The 20,939-nt window shown below is 38.7% G+C and overlaps 1 protein-coding gene across 1 annotated transcript in view; it reads left to right on the top strand.

Moving 5' to 3' along the window:
- The first annotated feature begins 295 nt into the window (after positions 1-295).
- nf2a (neurofibromin 2a (merlin)) overlaps positions 296-20,939 on the top strand; it is a 37,506-nt gene continuing 16,862 nt past the window's right edge. Inside the window, exons 1-8 of the mRNA XM_042488378.1 lie at positions 296-959; positions 3,370-3,495; positions 3,619-3,741; positions 6,716-6,799; positions 16,346-16,414; positions 16,558-16,640; positions 20,053-20,128; positions 20,763-20,897. Coding sequence (XP_042344312.1) covers positions 846-959; positions 3,370-3,495; positions 3,619-3,741; positions 6,716-6,799; positions 16,346-16,414; positions 16,558-16,640; positions 20,053-20,128; positions 20,763-20,897 — 810 coding nt within the window. The 5' untranslated portion in view covers positions 296-845. The remainder of the gene's footprint in view (positions 960-3,369; positions 3,496-3,618; positions 3,742-6,715; positions 6,800-16,345; positions 16,415-16,557; positions 16,641-20,052; positions 20,129-20,762; positions 20,898-20,939) is intronic.

Genomic DNA, 20,939 nt, shown 5'->3' with positions numbered 1-20,939 from the left:
CATACACTTTATGTAGGCTACTATGATAAAACACAATAATATCATTATCACATAAAGCATTTTTGTCATCAGTTTACCTGTATACAGTTTTTTAATCTCATTTTTAAAAAAAAAGTCATACTCTGTCGCAAATAAGCTCATTTCTGTTGGTATTATATTGTCGTTAATGTGCACTCCTCTGTTATTACAACATCCTGGACGGCACGTGAACGCAGCATAGCTTTTTGCATGAGCTCGCGAACAAATGGTTAGCAGCAGGCAGCTAGCACTTCGTTGCCAGGACAGTTTATATGCAGCAACGGAAGTGTTTTGAACTTTCCAGATGGGATATATTAGATTAAAAACTTCTCGGACGCGTAGAGGAAGTCGTTAACAAAACTCACGGTATAGAGACGTATATCTTTAGCGCAAGATAATGGCGTATATTTGATATTTAACGTTAATGTTAGTTAGCTTACTTAGTTTCTGCTCAACCGAGCTAATGTTAGCAACAAGCTTGGGACTGTAACTACACTGTAACTATCAGTTAATGCTAAATGTAAAGTTTTTGTTTTGTAGCCAACGTAAAATTACTACAAGTATCATAAAATGTGTATGAGACATTTATGAACTAAAGGAAGTCAGTGATTATGTGAAATTTAACTGAACTTGCTTTAAAGCATTTATCCTGAACGAGCTATCGTAAAGGTGGACAGTCACATGCACAGCTTTCTTCTAATAACTAATCAAAGACTCATCTGCTGTCTACGCCATATAGTATTATAGATAATGTCTTGATAGTGCACTCAACTTGTAGGAATTGACGAGTTTGAATAGGTGACTAGTTAGTTTATAAACTCTTCGCCATGGCAAGTGCCTTGGCAGCGAAAATGGGATTTAACTCATTGATGAGAAAACAAGCCAGGAACTTCAACGTCAGGATCTGCACAATGGAGTCAGACATGGAGTTCAGCTGCGAGGTCTGTATACAGAAACTGAGCTTATTTAAATTCATGTTTACCTCAAAGGGTTTCCTGATCACAACTCTAAGTGCATCCACATTCATCTAACTGGGTTGCCAATTGGCGTGCATTTCAATGCAACAACAATCATATTTTATGCTTATCCATCATATGTAATGACAGCTGAATTATTGTGTAGTTACACCATTTGAGCCACGCGACAACAACTACTTGGCAATAAAAATATAGTAAGGGAGCAATGAGCAACAATAGGAGAAATGGCTCAAAATTTAGTAATAAAGTAGTAAAAAGAACAAGAAAATTATCTGAATTTTTTTTTTAAAAAAGGGAGAAAAAAGTAGGAAAGGAAGGAAATTACCGGGAAAAAAGTGCTTAAAAATACAATCACTTTGGAACATAATTGGAATATTTATTCGTGATAATTATAAATATTTTTATTACCTAGCTTTTTTTTTTTAATTATTTTTTTTCCTAAGGTTTGTTAAAATAATTTTCTAAATCTACTAGCAATATGTGGAACATTTCTTACAAAGTTGCTCCTTGCTCCTTGTAAAAAGAGTCTAAAGGCAGCAAAAGAAAAGCTATGTTGCTACAGGTTTCAAATGGTTAAAATATATGAGTTTTACTTTCGACACTAGATGGCAGCAAGTAACTATGAACAAACGCAAGTGGTATTTTGAGTCTGTTTTACAGAGGACTATATGTGTTAGAATATATCACCGTCTTATGCAGCAGTAGAATTGAACATTTTTGTCAGCGGTAGAGCTCAGTGCAGTAGGGGACTTGCTGCAATGCTGTGTGAATCATCCTGCAGACAGTGTGGAGTAAAAAAAAGATTTATGCTGGTTTCAATATGTATTTTTGGCTTTCCTGCAGTGTTTTTGGTTTAGCACGGCTGATACCGCAACTGAAAGGAATCAAAGCGACTTGCAGACACCACCTCTGTATTTAAAGGGGAGGATCCCCACCAAAGTTTGCAAGTGGTAATTACAAAGAGCAGCATATAAGGTTTAGTTGCAGGTTTCTATTTTCTATGCTGGGATGATAATTGTATCAATTATGGTTTTGTAAATAGCATTTAACAGGTATAGAAAAAATGTTCATTCATCTTTGCATGGGATTTTTTTTAATGGCCCTAGTTGCCAGTTCCCATTGCAGTTTCCTAATTTCTGGCAGTTTTAAACTTTTCACGTTAACCTTGAATGCACTTGACAGAGGCTTACGCCTTGAGTTAGCTCCAAGGCTTGAGATGAAAGCTTTCTAAATTGGATATGTGCGCCTGATATGCCTGCCTTGTAGCTCTCAGCTGGCTGAGGAGAACATGTATGACTCCCTGCTTTGAACCAGACTTTGAGGTTATGATGGGAATGCTAGTATGTCTAGATTCAGTAGACATATCATGGTATGAATGGCTGTCAATATTTAACCCTATAAAGTGCCTCTGTTCTCTTTCTCATTTCTACACATTAGGGCCAGCTAGCAAACATTGTGAATTTCAATGTCAATATTTAGTTCTAATAGAGTACATTTTTATACAGTTAGTGTGCATCTGCACCAGCGACAGCTGTTGTTTTCAGGTTGTCCATCTGTTTATCCCATTCTTGTGAACGCGACATCTCAAGAACGCCATGAGGGATTTTTTTCAAATTTGGCACAAACATCTGCTTGGACTCAAGGATGAACTGATAAGATTCTGATGGTTAAAGGTGAAGATCACTGTGACCTTGCACCTCTCTTATTCTCGTGAAGAGGATACCTTAAGAAGGTCTTGAGATAATTTCCTCAAATTTAGCACAGACAGCCATTGGTACCCAACAATGAACTGTTAAGATTTTAGTTGTCAAGATAAATGTTTTTGGGCAATACTCAAGAATCCATAAGCTAATTATGACACAATTTCTCATAAATGTTTAATAGGATAAAATAATGAGGTGATGACATTTTATGTCCAAACGGCCACAAGTCAACTTTACTGTGTCATCATAATGTTCTGCAAAAAACCCTTTTCCAGCCATTATTCAACACTATAACTAAGGAAAAGAAGGGCAGACATTTGGTCGTATACTGAATTAGTGACGCTAATTTTGGGTGTCCGCCTTGAAACTGTGCTAATTGTATAGATTTTCTGTGCTGCTGAAGGAGAGATGTGTGTGAAGCATCCGTATCGTAGAATGTAGCTTCTTTGCAGCAACATCTATATTTGAAGCAGTGTCAAAAATGTCATGGCTGCCTATGAGTCTGGACAGATAAGCCCTGACTGGTTGGTGGAGGCATACATTCATGAGATGGTAATTCCAATTTCTGCATGCTGCAGGATAAACAAACAAAGCTAATTCTGGTAATTCAGCATTGTTTGCTTTTCTTTTCAGAGCAAATTGTGTTACACTAAAACATTAATGTGTTTTAGGTCAAGTGGAAAGGAAAAGACCTTTTTGACTTTGTGTGCCGGACTCTGGGACTGAGGGAGACGTGGTTTTTTGGGCTCCGCTACAACATCAAAGACACGGTTGCTTGGCTGAAGATGGAAAAGAGGGTAAGTGATTCTCATGTTATACCTGTCTTGTAACAGCCATGAGCTGTGTAAACATTGCTCACAAAGACATAGCGGGCTTGAAAAGAGAATGCAAATGCTGACGTATTTGGTTAATTGTTGTAGGTTCTGGATCAGGAGATACCAAAGGAGGAACCAATTACCTTTCACTTCCTGGCCAAGTTTTACCCTGAGAATGCAGAGGGGGAGCTGGTGCAGGATATCACACAGCATCTCTTTTTCTTACAGGTAACTATACATAATGTAAACCCGGTGTAATGTCATTGTGCTTATATTTAGAGTCTTATTTTCTCCATGTCAAGGTAAATCAGATTGTTCTTTCGGCTCAGGATATATTCTTTATTTAGTTATGTTGCCATTATCTAATCAATTTAATTTACACCTAACTTGCCATACAGGCCTTATCAAAAGGTTCTTTGTGCACTTATGCTGACTGACACTTTGTCTCCTTTCTCTGCTGCTGTCTAAGTTGAAATAGCTGCAGGCTTACAGGTAAACCTTAAATCCAACATGACTCTCGGAAGAATCTGTGGATAACTGCCTATTGGTTGGCTAGTGGGCAGACACTTTTTTTTTTCAAAACCTCTCTTTCCTTGATCGTAATCTCCCCTGAGGGTTTCTGTGTTCAAGACTTTAAAATAAAAAAAATCTCAGAAGTGTGTGTCATCTTTCTGGGAAACTAGATAAAATAAATGCCTTAAAAAATTGGTGTGTGCATGAACACCATAATTGATCTTTAACACTTAAAAGCCTTCAAAATGCGCTGTGAATTTAGGAATATCCATTTCACCCTTGCACACCAGGCGTTTGGCTGACGCGCCAAGTCTGCAGCTTCTGATCTGGTGCCAACAGGGGGCACGCGTCCACAGAGTTTCTGACAAGTTGTTGAGCAGAGCTCTCTGTAATACACTTTTTTTTCTCTCCATTGTCCTGGCCTGATTGTGTGCAGCCATGTGGAATCAATGCACAACATATTACCGCTGCCCTTTCTCTTCACTTAATACTCTCTGGGGAATTCCTGCAGAGCCTGCCACACCATTCGGCTCGCAAGAGATGAGATTTGTAACTGTGCTCCCATCGTCCAGTGCTACCAGCCACATTTATCAATTACCAATTAGGCTTTAAGGGCTCAGTTATTATCCAAGTTAATGACATATTCTCTATGGAATGCTCATCCCCCCATAGCACTCATAGCCTATTGTGATGGTTTAGTTATATGGCTTGAGACAGCAATGCGCTTGTTTACAGTAGGATGAAGGCACTTGTCTACTTAAGTCATATAAAAAGTCTCTCTGTGTCCTTAATCCATTTAGAGGCAGTTGAAACAATTTATTTATTTTACAGGGAAACCTTGCAAAAAAAAAAGCTACAGCCAACAAATGACTCAAGCGCTACACAGCTACAAGGGGAGAAGAATACAAATGCGCAGTGCCTTGACTCGCCTGTCTCCTTATTACTTTGTTCCCATTAATTCCCATAATGTCGGGAGCAGGCCTCTGTTCAGATAGTGTCACAAGCATGACAGCTGGATTAGCGCTTATCAGAAATGATCACCGACCCAGATACAGACACACACCCCTCACACACTTTAGACCACTCACACAGAGAGACACATGCACATCTTCTGTCACCTCGGCCTGCAATCTCAGCGATAACACGGTCTCATTTGTAAACCAGATTGCAGCCGCAGCCTCTTAGCGCCTCCCCACAATTAGGGGCTGTCACCTCTGGCTCCACACCATTGTGAGTTCAAAACAAGCAGAAGACAGCATGACTGCCTTTGCAAATCATATGGTTTAAAGCATTGAATTGCACACGGCTGAAGCGTGTTCGGGCCGACTAACCTCACAATCCGGCTTTGCGGTCTACATGTAGTTTTGCAAGTTTGTGATTCAATTAGTTTGACAGGTGACAGAGCTCTGGCAGTGACACCTGGTGAGACGTAGCACTTTAATCTGGAGGGAGCTTGTTAAAAAGGATTGCCACCCATTTTAAGAATTCATATTATTACCGGTATCCTTGACGGTTAAGTCAATACACAAGCTGCTCTTTCCATAAGCTATAAACTGGAAGCCTAAACCTTGAATATGTCACTTTTACCTACTGAAGTGTATTTACACACATACAATCAGCTATCTAGCTTTGGGGCACAGAAAAAAACATGAATTATAAAAATGGGCGGCGCTCTCTAATTATGATTTGAAGCTTCTCAAGGACTCACACATTTCTGTCGTGTTTTTATACTGTGCTGACTAGCAAGCAGATACTCTCAGAGCAGCTTGATGATCATATGAAATAATGTTGGCTTAGGTATAGCTCCTGTTTCTGTGTCTAATAGGTCCCCATGTGGCTATGATACTTAAGTCTTGCAATATTTATTTGGTAGAGTTTGTCCTGTTTCCAGACCTCTCTGAAATGAGCAAGTGCCAGTGAACTGTAGCAGTGCAACTGGAAGTTTATTTACCCAGTTTGCAGCATATAATAACCTGATTTTGTGGCCACTGAAAATTGGTACCTGAACACTGTTTTTGCTGCATGTGGTTCCTGTGTTTGTCAGAGTGGAATTAAGGGAATAAAGTTGTGGCTGTCAAAAGCACAGTTGTCAGAAAGTTGTGTTTCACCCTTGACTGACACTCTTCTCTCTAAAGTATCAAGTCTTTTTTCATGGTGTTTGAGTCAAGTATGATCGCCTGTCAATCTGATTCAGGTCCTTCATCTCACAAGAACCATTTTGTTCCTCTCGTGGAAATCGATGAGAGGGAGATGTAATACTGAAAGAGAAGACAAAGAACAAATGTCCTGATTTATATTATAGATGAAAGTTTCCTCTAAAAACCCAGCCTTAGTGGATTTGTCTTCAGCGCTGCCTCTCCACTCATTTAATAAAGAAGTGATGCATACCATACACTTAGAAAGACACTAAAAATACTTTTCAAAGACTTAAATCTGACACCCTCTCACATCTAAAGACAACGTGAGACTTTGCAAAGACTGGGAATCTTTCAGGGTCACTAATTATGAAGCTACTACTCGATATATTTTCCCATCTTGCTTCTAATGGAAAATATCACATAAAACTTACCATTAAGAAACATATTGAGAATTCCGTGTCAAAAAAACACGAAACTCCAGAAACACAAGATACAAAGCAGCCTATGTTAAAAGTTTTCTATATTCTTATATTTGGTTACTGACTCCTCAGGTGAAGAGGAAGATCCTTGAGGAGGAGATTCACTGTCCACCCGAGGCCTCTGTGCTGCTGGCCTCCTACGCCGTTCATGCCAAGGTCAGTTCTCCTGTTGGAATTCATTCTTTAGTTATTTTCAAGTAAGATCAGTACTTCCATTCATCTGTGTGGTCTTTAATGGTTTGTTTTACTTTAAAATGTGCACAACGACTTATTTTCCTCAAGATTATTTTTTTAAATTATAGGTCTGATGAGATGCTAACAGCTGTGAATAATTAACTTCAACATGGTGCTTTCTGTAACTGCGCTCAAGAATGGAATAGTTTTAAAGAAAAGCAGTGTAGACTTCGCAATTTTTGGTCCAGTTGTCAGGTTGTCTTCGCACAGAGGAGCCACTAGAGACCCCTGTAAAATTATATTAAATGTTACTCTGAATTTGAGCAACATAACATCATATGTGAGCATCACACCATCATATGAAGTTTGAACAGTGTGTGTGTTTCTCAGGTAGTGATTTCTTTGTGACTGTAGATGACTATCTATATATAAGATCTGCCTAATATGGATTCATTGCAACTCTTTCTCTCTCTTAGAACAGTGCAGTGAGACTGCATGTTTTGTCACTAGCCGGTTTGACTATTTTAATCATCCGGTTTCACCCCCCAAAAAAAGAAAAAGAGAAAGAAAAAAAAACCCAGACATAAATCATCCAAAATTGATCCACAACTCTGCTGTTTGAGACCTGATAATGGCCAGAGGGGAACAAATTACAACTTAAGTTCCTTGACTTGCTATCTTCGGTATTGATTTTTAAAATTCTTGGAGTGCTACAGGGCCTTGCACGAAATGCCTTTAATGTAAAAACAGGACCCCGGTTGCTCTGAAAGTAGCCTTTTAAGAAGGGTTTTAGTAGTTAGGGTTGCTCAGCTTTACACTGGGTGAGAAAATAAGATATCTGAAAGAAGTTAGGAGGAGATCCATTGCTCCTTTGCATTGAAAGGAGCTATTCATTTGCATATTTCCCCCTGCAGGTCTAATAAAGAACTATCTTATCTTATTAAAGGTATTTCAGGCATCTGATCACAATGACACCCCAAGTGAATGCTTGCTTAATGGTTAAGGTTTTTATGTCAGCAAAGTCAAGACGTGGATTATTCAGATATAGATTTAATATCATGTCCAGCACAGCTCAAAACAGATCTTTTTAGACTGGTTTATTCCAAGAGTGTGTTTATACTTGTTATTTGTACTCAAATGGTATTATCTACAGCAAGTACACTTTGAAAATGGTATACTGCTGCAGGCCTATTTTATATACCACATTATATTTATTAAATATTTAAATTTGGCCAGGTGGTTAATAAAGCATTTTTCTGTGGAGGGAAGAACTTTGGAATTTAATTTTAGGTTATTTAAGGTAAGGTAAGGTTATTTTTATATCACCTCTATTTCTATTTCTATTTCATTACAAATTAACTTTTGTCCTGTTATCTTTTAGCTTGTGTGTTTGGCGATTTGTGTTTCCATTATTTAGTATTGCATTAAAGGAATTTGTTTTGAAAAGGCTGAGACTGGAGGACTTGGGACTAGACTTGGAGGGTTTTTTTTGATTTTTGGATTCTTGGTTCGGTGTAGGACATGCGGAAAAGAAAAGCAATTTTCTTTGAGAATTCAAAGTAACATGGGGTGAGTTATTGATATACAAATTCTACCTTTGTGGGTGATGTATTTCTTGAAGGATACTTTATGGGGTGCCCATTAGCACACCGACTCCAGCCTGTGGCCCTTTGCAGCATGTCGTCCCCTCTCTTTCCCCCTTTCACACTTAAGCTGTCCTATCATAATGAAGGCAAAAGCCTAACAATATTTTAAAAAAGCCTACTTTACAAGCACTATAACCTGCTCTATCCTTTAAGACAGTGCGCTGTATAAAAACCCCCATTGATTTATTGGCTGAGGATCAAGTTACCTGAAGTCTATGGAAATTACTCCGCAGGAAACAGCTCCCCTAATAAACCTCCAGCGATCTCAGTCGTTTTGGTTGAAGGATCCCATCTCCCTGAAATCCCCAAGAAAAAGATAGGGAGACTGAGGTGCAGCTTTTTGACAGGCGGACAGGCTCTATTGAGATTGTAGCTCTACCTCAAAGGTTTGGCCAAGAGCCCTCAGAGATTTGCCTTCCCCTGCCACTTTAACAAGCCTACGTTAGGAGACACTGTGTGGATAAAGAAAAATCAGCAAATGAGCATGAGACTTGTGCTTTGTGTTGTCAGCGCCCCCGATCTGGGAACAGCAGAAAAAATATGGGGCCACAATCTGTTTTCATTTAATCAGCCGTCCACTTTGATTAGAGCCAGTGTGAGTAAATTGGCATTGTAAAGGGGAGACAGGTACTTGTTTAGCAGTGCAGCTGCTGAGAGTTTTTTGGCAGACTTTCCCCCTTCTCTGTCTCTCATCACGGGTTGTTTTTGTGCAGCATCACCGTGTAGCCCGTGAAGTTGAGTCTATCACACAGTGGGATCTACTTTGTTACCTACGCTCATCTTTAATCACGATTCTGCCCGCCTCAAGACGGCAATAAGTAGAAAGTAAAGGCGTATTCCAAGATGGCATGAATGTTTGAAAGAAGATATTTTTTGAATAATGTGAATCATAGCACTGTTCAGGTATGCACAGTCACACACAGAATCCACGTGTTATCAGTTTCCAGTGGGAGTTAAGAATGGCATATAATTCATGATAAATGCAGGAGGAAGTCATAAAAGCTACCACTATCTATGAGTTAGGAAGGGATAATGAAAGTTGGGAATGCAGAATAATTTGTGTGTTCACAAATCTCTCTTTCTGCTCTTACTGACTTCTTTACGGTTATTTCGTCTTGAACACAGACACATGCACATACAGTGGGATTCCAAGATCTCGGTCTACCAGGAAAAGTAGTATTAATTTGTCACTAATTCAAAAAAATATGTCATTATGTAAGGTGTCGAACGGGCCAGTTCACCCCCAAATTGAAAATACATATTTTCTTCCTTCCTGTAAGTACCATTTATCAATCTAAGTTGTTTTGGTATGAGTTGCATCTACACATGGAGGAGAGCTTGTGACAGCACGGGATGTAAGCTATAATGGCGTCCTCCTCGGCTGAGCTGTAACGTTAGCAAACTCAGTGATGCTTGATAAGCTTGCAGGAGATGCACGCTTCCTTCTATATGGTGATATGGTTGCCAGAAGACTTGGCTGGTATCATGTTATTACAGAATACCAGGGAATTAATACATCTAGACAAGTTGATATTTAATACTGTCAAAAATATGGAACCTCATTTTTCTATTAATGTCATACTGGAGAGGCTGTAATGAGGATGCTTTGCATGCAGTGTGCATCATGTGCCACCGGAGGTCAGTGTTGTGCAACAGGCAACTTAGCCGACTGCGAGTGGTGAGGAGAACATTACCAACTGTAAATAGCCGGAAAACAAGTTCGGTAAGATAGAAACATGAATTTAGAAGGTGTATGGCTGTCTTTCTCTGTGTCATTAGGAAAATAGCTGTAAGAATATTACCTTTTGTTGACATCTCGTGAGTGTGTTGTGCATTGAGTTGACTGAGGATGGCAATACAGCATGGAGAACGTAGGAAAGTCGCCGGTCAGCAGTGCAGGGCGTCGGGGCCTGAGCAATCAAAAAAAGAAAGAGACATTGCTGTTTAGTTTCAAATGTTTGGTTTTTTTTGAAAAGGCAGACATCTCTAAAGCCAATATCTCCAACACTCGACAACTCACACCAAAACAATCTAGATTGATAAATAGCATTACAGGTAAGTGGACAAAATTGTAAAAAATTTTTGGAGTGGACTGTCTTTTAAAGACTACAGTTTGTAAACCTCGTCTATAACATGATGATTGCATAACATTTAATCAATATTAAACAGTATATGAACTAATGTTTCAGTCTGGTGCCACATGTATATGTTACAACAATCTATGTGACATTTACTGTATGTCGTCCATCATAAATATTGTTAACACCAAAAATGCAAATTTCTCCACTTTGGGACAAATAAAGCATGATCATATCTTGTCCCACTAATTGTGTCTAGTCAAATTAAATTTCTAAAATGCTATGGCAGCAACTTACAATGATTTTTCATTGATTCATCTGCTAATTACGATCTTAATTGATAGGCTGTTTGGTCTATAAAATGAAGGAGAAAAAAAACATGAAAAATGGCTATTCCCGTTTTCTAAAGACCAAGGTGACATTTTCAGAAGTCTGACTTACAGTCCAAAACACAAAAATATTCTGTCAGTGACTGCAAAAGTCAAAATTAAGCAAGAAACCTGCACATTTAAGAAGTTGTAACTAAGGAAAGTTTGGCATTATTGCTCGAAAAATATTTGCCATTTAAGTTCTGGTGGACTGACTAATTGATTATTTAAGTAATAGATTCAGCTATATTTTATTAATTAAGACAGAAACGTATTAATGTTTAATTTGGTATGCCCGCTTTAACTAAATGACGATTGATTGGTGTGTCTTTAAAAGTAATGCTTGTTGAATGCAACTTTTTAAAAGTTAAATAGATTTTCCATAAACCCTATTAAAGGCGAAATCCACAAGAGGGGAAAGTGTATAAAATGCTCTAAGTCATCAGATTTAAGAACGTTAATAACCTGTGTGGGTATTTGTATGTGTACGGTTCAGCCTTGGTGGGTCTGCAGAGGTTTCAGTGCCTCCTGTTTTGTATTCTGAGTGGGTGCAGTGCTTCAAGGAGGTGTTGACAGGGAATTTCAAGAAACAGCCGCTCTGGAAAAATGCAGAGGGAGTCACTCTGGCGTAGAGGTTGAGTAGGGAGTGAGGTCGTCTCCCTCAGCCACAACGCCACTGAGGGCGTGGAGATGCGTGTCCAGCCGAGTGTAGAGGGACATGACAAGCTAATAGGAATAAATGACTCTGCTGGGAACCTGTGTGTTTACAGGTGGCTCCAACTTGTACATAAATTAAATTTTGAATATTGAAAAAGGCAGCTTCCAGGCTGCAGTATGTTTACTTTGTAGCTGCACCCCTGTCTGCTTTTCCTCTGTTTTCAACTCACAGCGTGTGACAGAGACAGGATATATATGAGATACATTTCCAATCTGAGTAAACAGCAAAGAGCTTAACAGAGTTGCACTTTTCAGTTTCAATCTGAACCACACAATATGTTATTTAATACTCAAGGAATTTGTCAGCTTTGCCTTGAGATTATGGAAATCCTGCCTCACTCATCTGACTCAACTGACATAATATTGATGCCCAACACAGTTTGGGGGAGCCAGCATTAGCATGAGGGACAGTGAGACACAGAAATGTAAAACAAATGATATAGCCAATATTTACTGCTAGCTGGAGAGACATGTCAAATCATTAACAATTTGTAGACATGTAGTATAACTGAGAGGGTTGATATATTTTATTGTTTTATCTGTTGCTAGGTACTTTCACTTTATATTTGTATGTCATGAAGGTTACACTATAAGAATATAAATAAAGTATAAATAAGAATAATTAAACCGCTACACTGATGCTTTGATGTAAACGTCACCAGGCTAACATGCTTACCATAACAAAGCGTACATGCTCATTTTAAGCAGGTGTAATGTTTACCATGATCACCATGTTAGTTTCTTAATGCTTTTGGTAAATAGTGCTAAACATACTGCACCACAAAGGCTGATGAGACTGCTGTTAGTTTTGCAGATATTCGGGCATAAACCAAAAGTATTGGACAACTGGAAATATTGACCTGACAATGGCACTATATAAATTTAAGCAATCACTAAAATGATTACAATTCATCCTTAGGGGGACATGAACATGTGCACCAAATTTCATGGCAATCCATCCAACGTTTATTGAGTAATTCCCCTTTCAAACCCCTGTGGTACCACTAACGTCAAAAAACATCAGATTCGAAGAACATTTCAGAGCTGGCTCAGAGACCTTGCACAATTAGCATAGCTTTATTTTTGCTTTATAGCTGGAAATAGCTTTACCAGTGCTAGCAAGAAAAAAAGGCCAATTTTGCCTGTTAAGGCCACACAACAATATTGCCTTTCATGATTAGGATTTAATTCAGGGCTAGAATAAGGATTGCCCGATTGCCTAGGGCAAGTCAAATGCAACATTAGGCTAGTACATCTAGAGACTCACTTCCCCGATAAAGTAAGTTGTAAATAAAAAAAACATTTTGCATTCTCATTTCTGTTGAGAATTGCACATGTGCACGTCTGATCTGGCTCTTGCAAAAAATGACGGTGGGTAAAGAAAAAGTTTATGTGATAAAGCAAAAGTAAGCGTTTTCATTACCCTGGAAACAGGAGTTAAGTTCGGTAGTATCAAAGGATGGGGCAGATACTCCAACTACTGTATGTATTATGCAGTTTGCTGCAAGTTTGAGAGCAAGGTGGATAAAACAAGGTTAGTTTTTATAATGATTAACTATGCATTTGATAACCTAAATAAACAGTGGTTGATGATAACCGCTAATAAATGGTTGATGATAACCACTGATAATTTTTACATTCATTTTATTTTATGATGTAATATTTATTTGTATGGACCCCAGAAAGAGTAGTTGCGACAATGATAATAGCTAATGGGGATCCAAATAAATAAATTGAAAAAAAAAATTGTATTGGGCAAGTAAAAACTGACTTCAGGTAACTAGATTTTGGAAAAAAACAACAAAAAAACAACACACTGAACCCATGACTAGATATGAGAAATTTGTTTTTCTCACCATTGCACTGTAAATGGATTTTTTTCAAAGTAACCACACTGTGTCAGAAATACATTAACTAAATTAAGACAAAGGCTCTATTGAACAGAATATATCTATTAGTCAGTGTTGTGCCGCTGGTGATAATTGTGAAGTGTAAGTATTGACATACAGCTGTCCTTTGAGAACTGGTTATTGCGGTTGGTTCTGGGTTGTTTGACAAAGGCTAATTGGAAGAGAGATGTATAATCATTGAGCATCTTAGAGCACTGTCACTGTCAAAACGCCACCCTGTCTCTCCCTAAGCTGAAGCTTGGTTGGTGCCATCATACTTCTATAAGTCTATATAATAAAGAATTTAGCAGTTACAAACAAACAGGTGAGGCACTGAGGGAGCAGAAGCTGTGGGGATGAGAAACTTAAGGGAAGGGATCTAATTAAATGGCCCTCGGCTTCTCCACTGTTTGCCACTGCACCGCTGTTCCAGGAATTTTCAGTCTGTGTGTTGAGCTTATTAAATTCAGGTCTCTTCTGTTTTCACACTGAAGCGCAGAAAAATGAAACCCAATTAAACCTCATAATAAAAGTAACATTATAATCACAATAGAAGAACATACAGAACAAGTCACTTGATCAGAACCACAAAAGATTCCAATTTGTTGTGTGCAAATTATCAAAAACTCAACGATTCAAAAACAACAATGCACATGCTCTAAATCACATTTTTAATCTCTCATCATAGTTGAAGAGCTTAATGGGGTTTTTTTCATCCACACAATGCCATGCAATGTCAAAATAAGTGATTTTGGTTCCATTACCTTCACTTTTCTTCTGAGAAAACTTCTTTGTTGTGTATATTTTTCTGCTCCTTCAGGTAACTGGCCAGCTGAAGGTGACAGCAATGACATTTTGAGCGCAATTACAATGACAATTGAGAAGCAGCAGAAGGTTTTTTTCGCTATCTGAAACTTCAGTGGTAATGTCAGAGTTTGGTGTCGGGCTCAGAATTGAACAGGGAATAGCGAGTCTTTCTGGACTACCTATTTTTCACCAAGATACAACCAAAAAGTTAAATAGTCACAGAGGGAGAAATCCATGAGAAGAGAATAAAGCACTACTTTTTGGTGTCAGCCTGTCAAAGACAAAGTCTTCTTCAAAAACCCATTATTTTGAACCAAAGTTCAGCTGTCACTTTGCTGACTTTGGTGCTTTCAGTCTTGAGTTTAAAGGAATAGTTCAGATCTTTTGAAGTGGGGTCGTATGAGGTACTTATCCGTTGTCAGTGTATTACATACAGTGAATTGCGGTTGGCATGCACCCAGTTTAGAGAAGTTTGGGGTACCGACTCTAAAGCAATGTACTGCTGTGATGGGGTAAGCAGAAAAACATATTATAGCCACCTAAAAAAAAATCAGTATCTGATTAAGTATACGCTATTATTAATAATACTTTAACAGTTTTACCTTACTGTCACACAGTCATTTCTGTTGGAAAGTTTAAGCCGTTCTATTGCTCTTTTCACAGCCAGATTCCATCAAAAAACAACAGTGATTTAACATCGTTGGTCACAATTTGCTGGTCTCCGGCTACCTTAATAAGCTAGTGTAATTTGTGTGATTTTGGCGTTTTAAAATGTTCAGTCTCACAAAAGTCACTTAATTCAATTTTATTTTTATCCGATATCACAAATGACAATTTGCCTCGAAAGACTTCACAACATACGACATCCGTCTGTCTTTGAACCCTCATACAGCAAATACATGAATAATGCAATACTTTCACCAGTGGGCCATAAGCTCAGTCAACTTTGTTAACTATATTTTGGACAGACCGGGGCTAAATAGACATTTATTTAAATGAAACTGTTTGAGATTGTTATTTAAATTGTAATCTTTCTTTTAGGTGGGACTTTTTTAGGTGGCTAAAATACGATTTGCTGCTCCAACTTGGGGGTGTTATGGGCGACATCTACTGTATGTAATACACTGACTATGGATATACAACCCCACTTCAAAGATCTAAGCACTTTTCTTGGAAACTTTTTTCCAAAAAGATTCACAGAGAAAATATGTGATTTTTCTCACTGAGGATGTCATGTGAATCTCATACATAAAGCATGAGCCAAAAAATGTTAAGACTCTTTGATGAAGTTAGATTTTCACAATAATACTTGCTATATATATAGTCTGTCTGATTTTGAAACAAATTTGTCTCTAGAATACCCCAGTGCTCAAACAGTACTGTGGAAAAATGCAAAAGGGTTATGAATATGTAAAGATTGCCTGGCTCAATTAAACAAATAATTTAACAACAAAAGAACAATAGTCACCGTGCCGAGGCAAGATACAAGTGGATTTGACAACAGTATCATGCTCAGAGCAAACAGCGATGTACAGATAAAGGTAAACATTCAAGTTAACCTACTTCCATAAATCTACAGTCATAGCCCACTTTTTAAACAGTAGCTTCATGTATAATTCATATCCTTCCTCCAGTTTCACATTAGCCCAAAGGAAAATCCCCACTGCCACTCAGTCATGCCTAATCCATTCATATCTTTCCTCAAACATGCATGATATAATTTGTGTCCCGGCTCTGTGATGATAAGTGATAAGTCTCAGTTCTCTCAGATATCTCTAATAGCATCATTTACATCATCTCCCAACAACTGGGCCACTGTGTGTGCGGTGCACATTAATGACCTGATGGCAGACCTGCCTCCATTCATTCTCCAAGAGACTCCTTTCTTGCAGGCGCTGTAGTTTCATCTTATGAACAGCTCCCAGGAGAGGCATAGTCTGGCCTGTTATTGGAGGGAAGGTGGAGATCGCCCATTAGTTTGGAGAGATTTTAAACCTTTTGGCACTTTTGCTCTATTTTTCAGTATGGAGACTATGACCCCAATGTTCACAAACCTGGATTCTTGGCTGAGGAGGAACTGCTGCCAAAGAGGGTGAGTGGCAGCTGGGTTTACTTATTTTCATTGATGAGTAAAAATGTTTGCAAATTTGCCTAATTATCTAGGCCTATACCTGCATTATGATCTACTATCATTTGATATGTGCGGTAATTTATATGTATATGTCTCCACTGCAGGTGATTAACTTGTACCAGATGACTGCAGAAATGTGGGAGGAGAGAATCACAGCGTGTTATGCAGAGCACAGAGGCAGGACGAGGTAAAAAAAAAAATTAAAAGAAAACTGAACTGTACCACTGTGAAGTTCCACAGTCATCAGCAAAATTCAATTTTAAGTTCACATATGAAATGCTTTAAACTTGGTTCTGCAAGAAATGTTTCATGCAAAACTGAAGTCCATTTAGGCAGCGAGATGCAGAAAGACTCACAAAAAAGTTGTTCCTGTCAGGAAGTTTTTTTTAAAGCAGCATTGATGAATTCACAGTATAAACTTTTTTAACATCTGTTGTTGGCCAAGAATATGCTCCAATGACAAATGCCACAGCTTACCACAGTCTATAAGCAATCAGTTAAAGTATTCTTTGCAGGATTGTCGGTTACTGTTTGTAAACACACTTGCCAGTGAAAATGAATGTAAAAGCCAACCCCAGATTTACTCTCATTTAGCTTTTCACGTTGTGTCTCTTGGATGCCTGTTTCTTATGGTTTAGTACACGATTGGTACCTTTTTAAAAAAGGTCTTCATATGTCCACTCACAGAAAATTAGATGGAAATAAGAAAATACAGGCAGAGGGCAGAGTCTCTGCAGGAAACTACACCTCACACACTTCTAGTGGGTTATAAGTGATGATTAAAGGGGATTACTTCTGTATGAGTTTATACACTGTTTTTGAAAAACCATAATAGTCTATCTTTAAAGCTACAGTAGGTCACTTTTCTAAAATATATATATATTTTTTTTACATATTTGCTGAAGCTGTTACTGTATCCTGACAGTAGTACATGAGACAGATAATGTGTTCCTCTGGCTCCTAATGCTCTAAAAGGCATTTGCAGGAATGCATCAGGCCTGGATGAAAACAACTAAACAGAGCCAGGTGGAGTTTCTAACACATGTAAATTACCGCTTGTGCAAACACTGCACGGCCAACAACAACGCACATGGCAAAGACAATTATAACGGCGAAGCACAGGTCCTCTTCAGCTCTGATTGGTTGTTTTCATTCACGGTGGATTCTTGTAAAGGCCATTAGTAGCTCCTCTGAGGAGCCAAAGATTTTACTGTCTCATGTACCATTGTTAAATAGTTCCAGAAAATATGAGAAAAAGTTATTAATATAAAAGTCACCTACTGAACCTTTAATTGTAATTGCATGTATTTTCACAAGAGAAACACAATTCACGTGGCTATTCTCAAAAGAGAATCTTTTAGCAAGGAGCCAATACATCATAGTGAAAAGGACTGTAAAAATGATGTTGCTGTAATTGCTCCCATAAATCTAAAAGTGCACCAGAATGAAAATCAGCAGTGCTGTTGTTGTACTTTGCTCCACCAGTATGCTGAACTTAAGCTTTGAAAATTAACAGGGAGTAAGTGTGAGGGATGTGGAGTGTCTTAAAACTCCTGTGGGTGGGGATTTTTAGGCTGGCAAGTGAGTTCTAAAAGCCAGCAAACTGAGCCGCAGCGCTCGGAAAAGTGATAATTGACTCACTGGCGCTGATCAATAACCCTTTCAACCCCAGCAGAGAGAGGGGAGTTGTTGATCCTCACACCTTTAGAATTTTAATTGTTTAGTAAGTGATGCAGTTTAGTGGGGGTACAGGAGGGGTCACTGGCCTTCACTGAGGCTGGGTATCACTGAAAGATTATTTTAAAGGGACAGTTCACCTCAAAATCAAAAATGCATATTTATCCTCATACCTGTAGTACTATTTATCAATCCAGACTGGTTTGGTGTGAGTTGCCTTCTCTTGAATATAATGGAACGAGATGGCACTCGGCTTGTGGTGCTCAAAGCCCCCAAAAATACATTTGAAAAACCGTTACAATATCTCTTTACAGTAGTGTCTCTGTGAGGCTTTATTTAAGATCACATACACTCACTGTTCATCTCAAAATCCAAAAAATATGGTTTTCCTTTTACCTGTAGCTGGAGATATCAGCCGTAGAGATGTCTGCGTTTTTTCAGATATAATGAAACAAGATGGCACTCGACTCCTGACTCGAAAAACTCAACAGCAACGTCTCTTTCCAAACATTATTACCCACTTGCTCAAGATAATCTGCAGAGCTTGTTGTGAACAGTTTCATGTAGGAACTATTTTCTCTCTACTGAACAACATCAACAACCAATTGTATCACAGAGCAAAAAAAAAAAAAAAAGCATGTCTCTACTGCTAGCTCACCCAGCACCACTGAGTTAGCTTTTCTTTCTACCACTCTACACCTGCCAACTGTAAACATGGTAAACTTAAATACCTGCAAAACTGAAGACACTACTATCAGATGTACTTTGTGTTTAGTGCTAAAAAGCAAAAGTTAGCATGCTTACATGCTAAGCTTAGACACTGAACTTAAGACCTGCTAAACATCAGCATGTTAAAACTGTCATTGTGAGCATTTAGCTGAAATCACCAGTGTGCCTAATTCATAGACCCTATAGTCACCCACTGATTTTTGACTCCAGCTTTCAAGCTTTGACTTTAGCATTCTTGCTGAAAATTACAAATCTGATCAGATATTCTGTGCTGTTTTTTTTCTTTCGTATTTTGGTACTTCATATAATGGACCAATTTCCTTACCAAATAGCATTCATATTTTATATCCCATCACATTAAATCAAATGTTTATTTAATCTTTGTTTTGGCTCAGATTCGCTACAAACTTGATAATCAATTGATTTTGAAACTGATGTCAGCACAACATCAATCTCACTGACTTGCCCTGTGCATCCACATTTTCTTTTTCATAGAGCGCAGCTCTAACGCCCAACATTTCCCCAGTATTAATCAGGCGTTACCATTTAAATTTCATCCGACCCACTCCAAAGTCAGAATGTACTCAGTGTCCAACCTAGTTAAGGTTTGTTTACTTGGCATAATGCTCTCTTGCCTGTTAAAACTTTGATGAAGCTTAAACCATCAGTTTCCCACCACCCATATCAAACAGCAACTTATTAAAAGTTTAGGCGGAAGCATGCCCTGATTTTTCCTCAACCATCAAAGTCTGCTGATGCTCTTTTTTTTTTTTTTTTTTTTTGCTGAGTTGACCCTGAAATCACGACAGATCCGCCAACTGCAGAAAGAGAAAAAGAGAAGAGTTTGATGCATTTGATTCCTCTCTAACAGTATTTAGAGTCTTGGAGGCATCCCAATAAGTCGTCTTTTCCATCAAGCATGACCTCTAAAGCCTGTTAGCGAATTATAGTTGTGCTTTGTGTCAGTACTGTGCTTATGTTTTCACCCCTTGCAAGAGCTGTGTGGCAGAGTTTTTATAGATCACACGCGACATGACAGATGCTACGCACAAAAGCAGAGGAAACAAGGTCTGATCTCCTTTTTCTCTCCACTTCTGCACCTCCTCTCCTCCCACCCTTCCCTCCCTCTCTTCTCCATTCCCTTGGATCCCTCTCAATCTCTTTCTCTCTCTGTGTGTCTGTCTTTGAACCAGGGATGAAGCTGAGATGGAGTATTTAAAAATAGCTCAGGACCTGGACATGTATGGCGTCAATTACTTTTTAATCAGGGTGAGCCAATGCTGATTTGCTATATCTTTACAATGTAAGCCAATAGGAGAGATTAGGAGGTGTGTCAGTTTCACCGTGGTGTCATGAAATGAAGTCGGGGAATAGCTGTCTGACTCTCCTGTTCAAAACTGTCCCTTAGCTGAATCTATTTGAGCATTTTTAAACAATTGTGTATGTTTTTGGGGTAAATAATCATCTGCTGTTTGACACTGGAGCTTTTCATAATGAAAACAAACCTGTAAGAACTCTTTAAAAAAACAAAACAAATTCACTTGTGGTGGTTCTGACCTTGGAACAGTGCATTCTCTTAAAGGCCAAGACATTTTAAAATACCACCGACAAGTCAGCCTCATTTTAAATAACTCACTGTAGCATTACTTTTCAAGTAAACAAACCCAGACTGCACATACACCCCGCAACTGGCATTCTTCAGCTCAACTCTAACAAATAGTTTTGGCAAACAGAGCCGCCACCATGCCACCACGATGCCAACACAATGCCACCACAATGCCACCTCTGTCAATTTCATGTCTAAATGAATGTTGGCTGAAGAGCAGTCCCACTACTGCTCACCAGCGTCCCTTAACAGACGGATTGAAGAAAGGCTTTGTTTACTCTGCTGTATGTGGTTTAGAATAAAAAGGGAACAGATCTACTTTTGGGAGTGGACGCCCTCGGTCTGCACATCTACGAGCCGGACAACAGGCTGACACCCAAGTGCTCCTTTCCTTGGAATGAGATCCGCAACATCTCCTACAGCGATAAGGAGGTAGGAGCATGTGCTGCTGTATTTCATGATAAAAGAATGGTG

The sequence above is a fragment of the Plectropomus leopardus genome, chromosome 6 (assembly GCF_008729295.1).
Source record: "Plectropomus leopardus isolate mb chromosome 6, YSFRI_Pleo_2.0, whole genome shotgun sequence".
Lineage (NCBI taxonomy): Eukaryota > Metazoa > Chordata > Actinopteri > Perciformes > Serranidae > Plectropomus > Plectropomus leopardus.
Note: the sequence above shows the minus strand (reverse complement) of the source record. Positions and strands in the feature narration are given on the sequence as shown.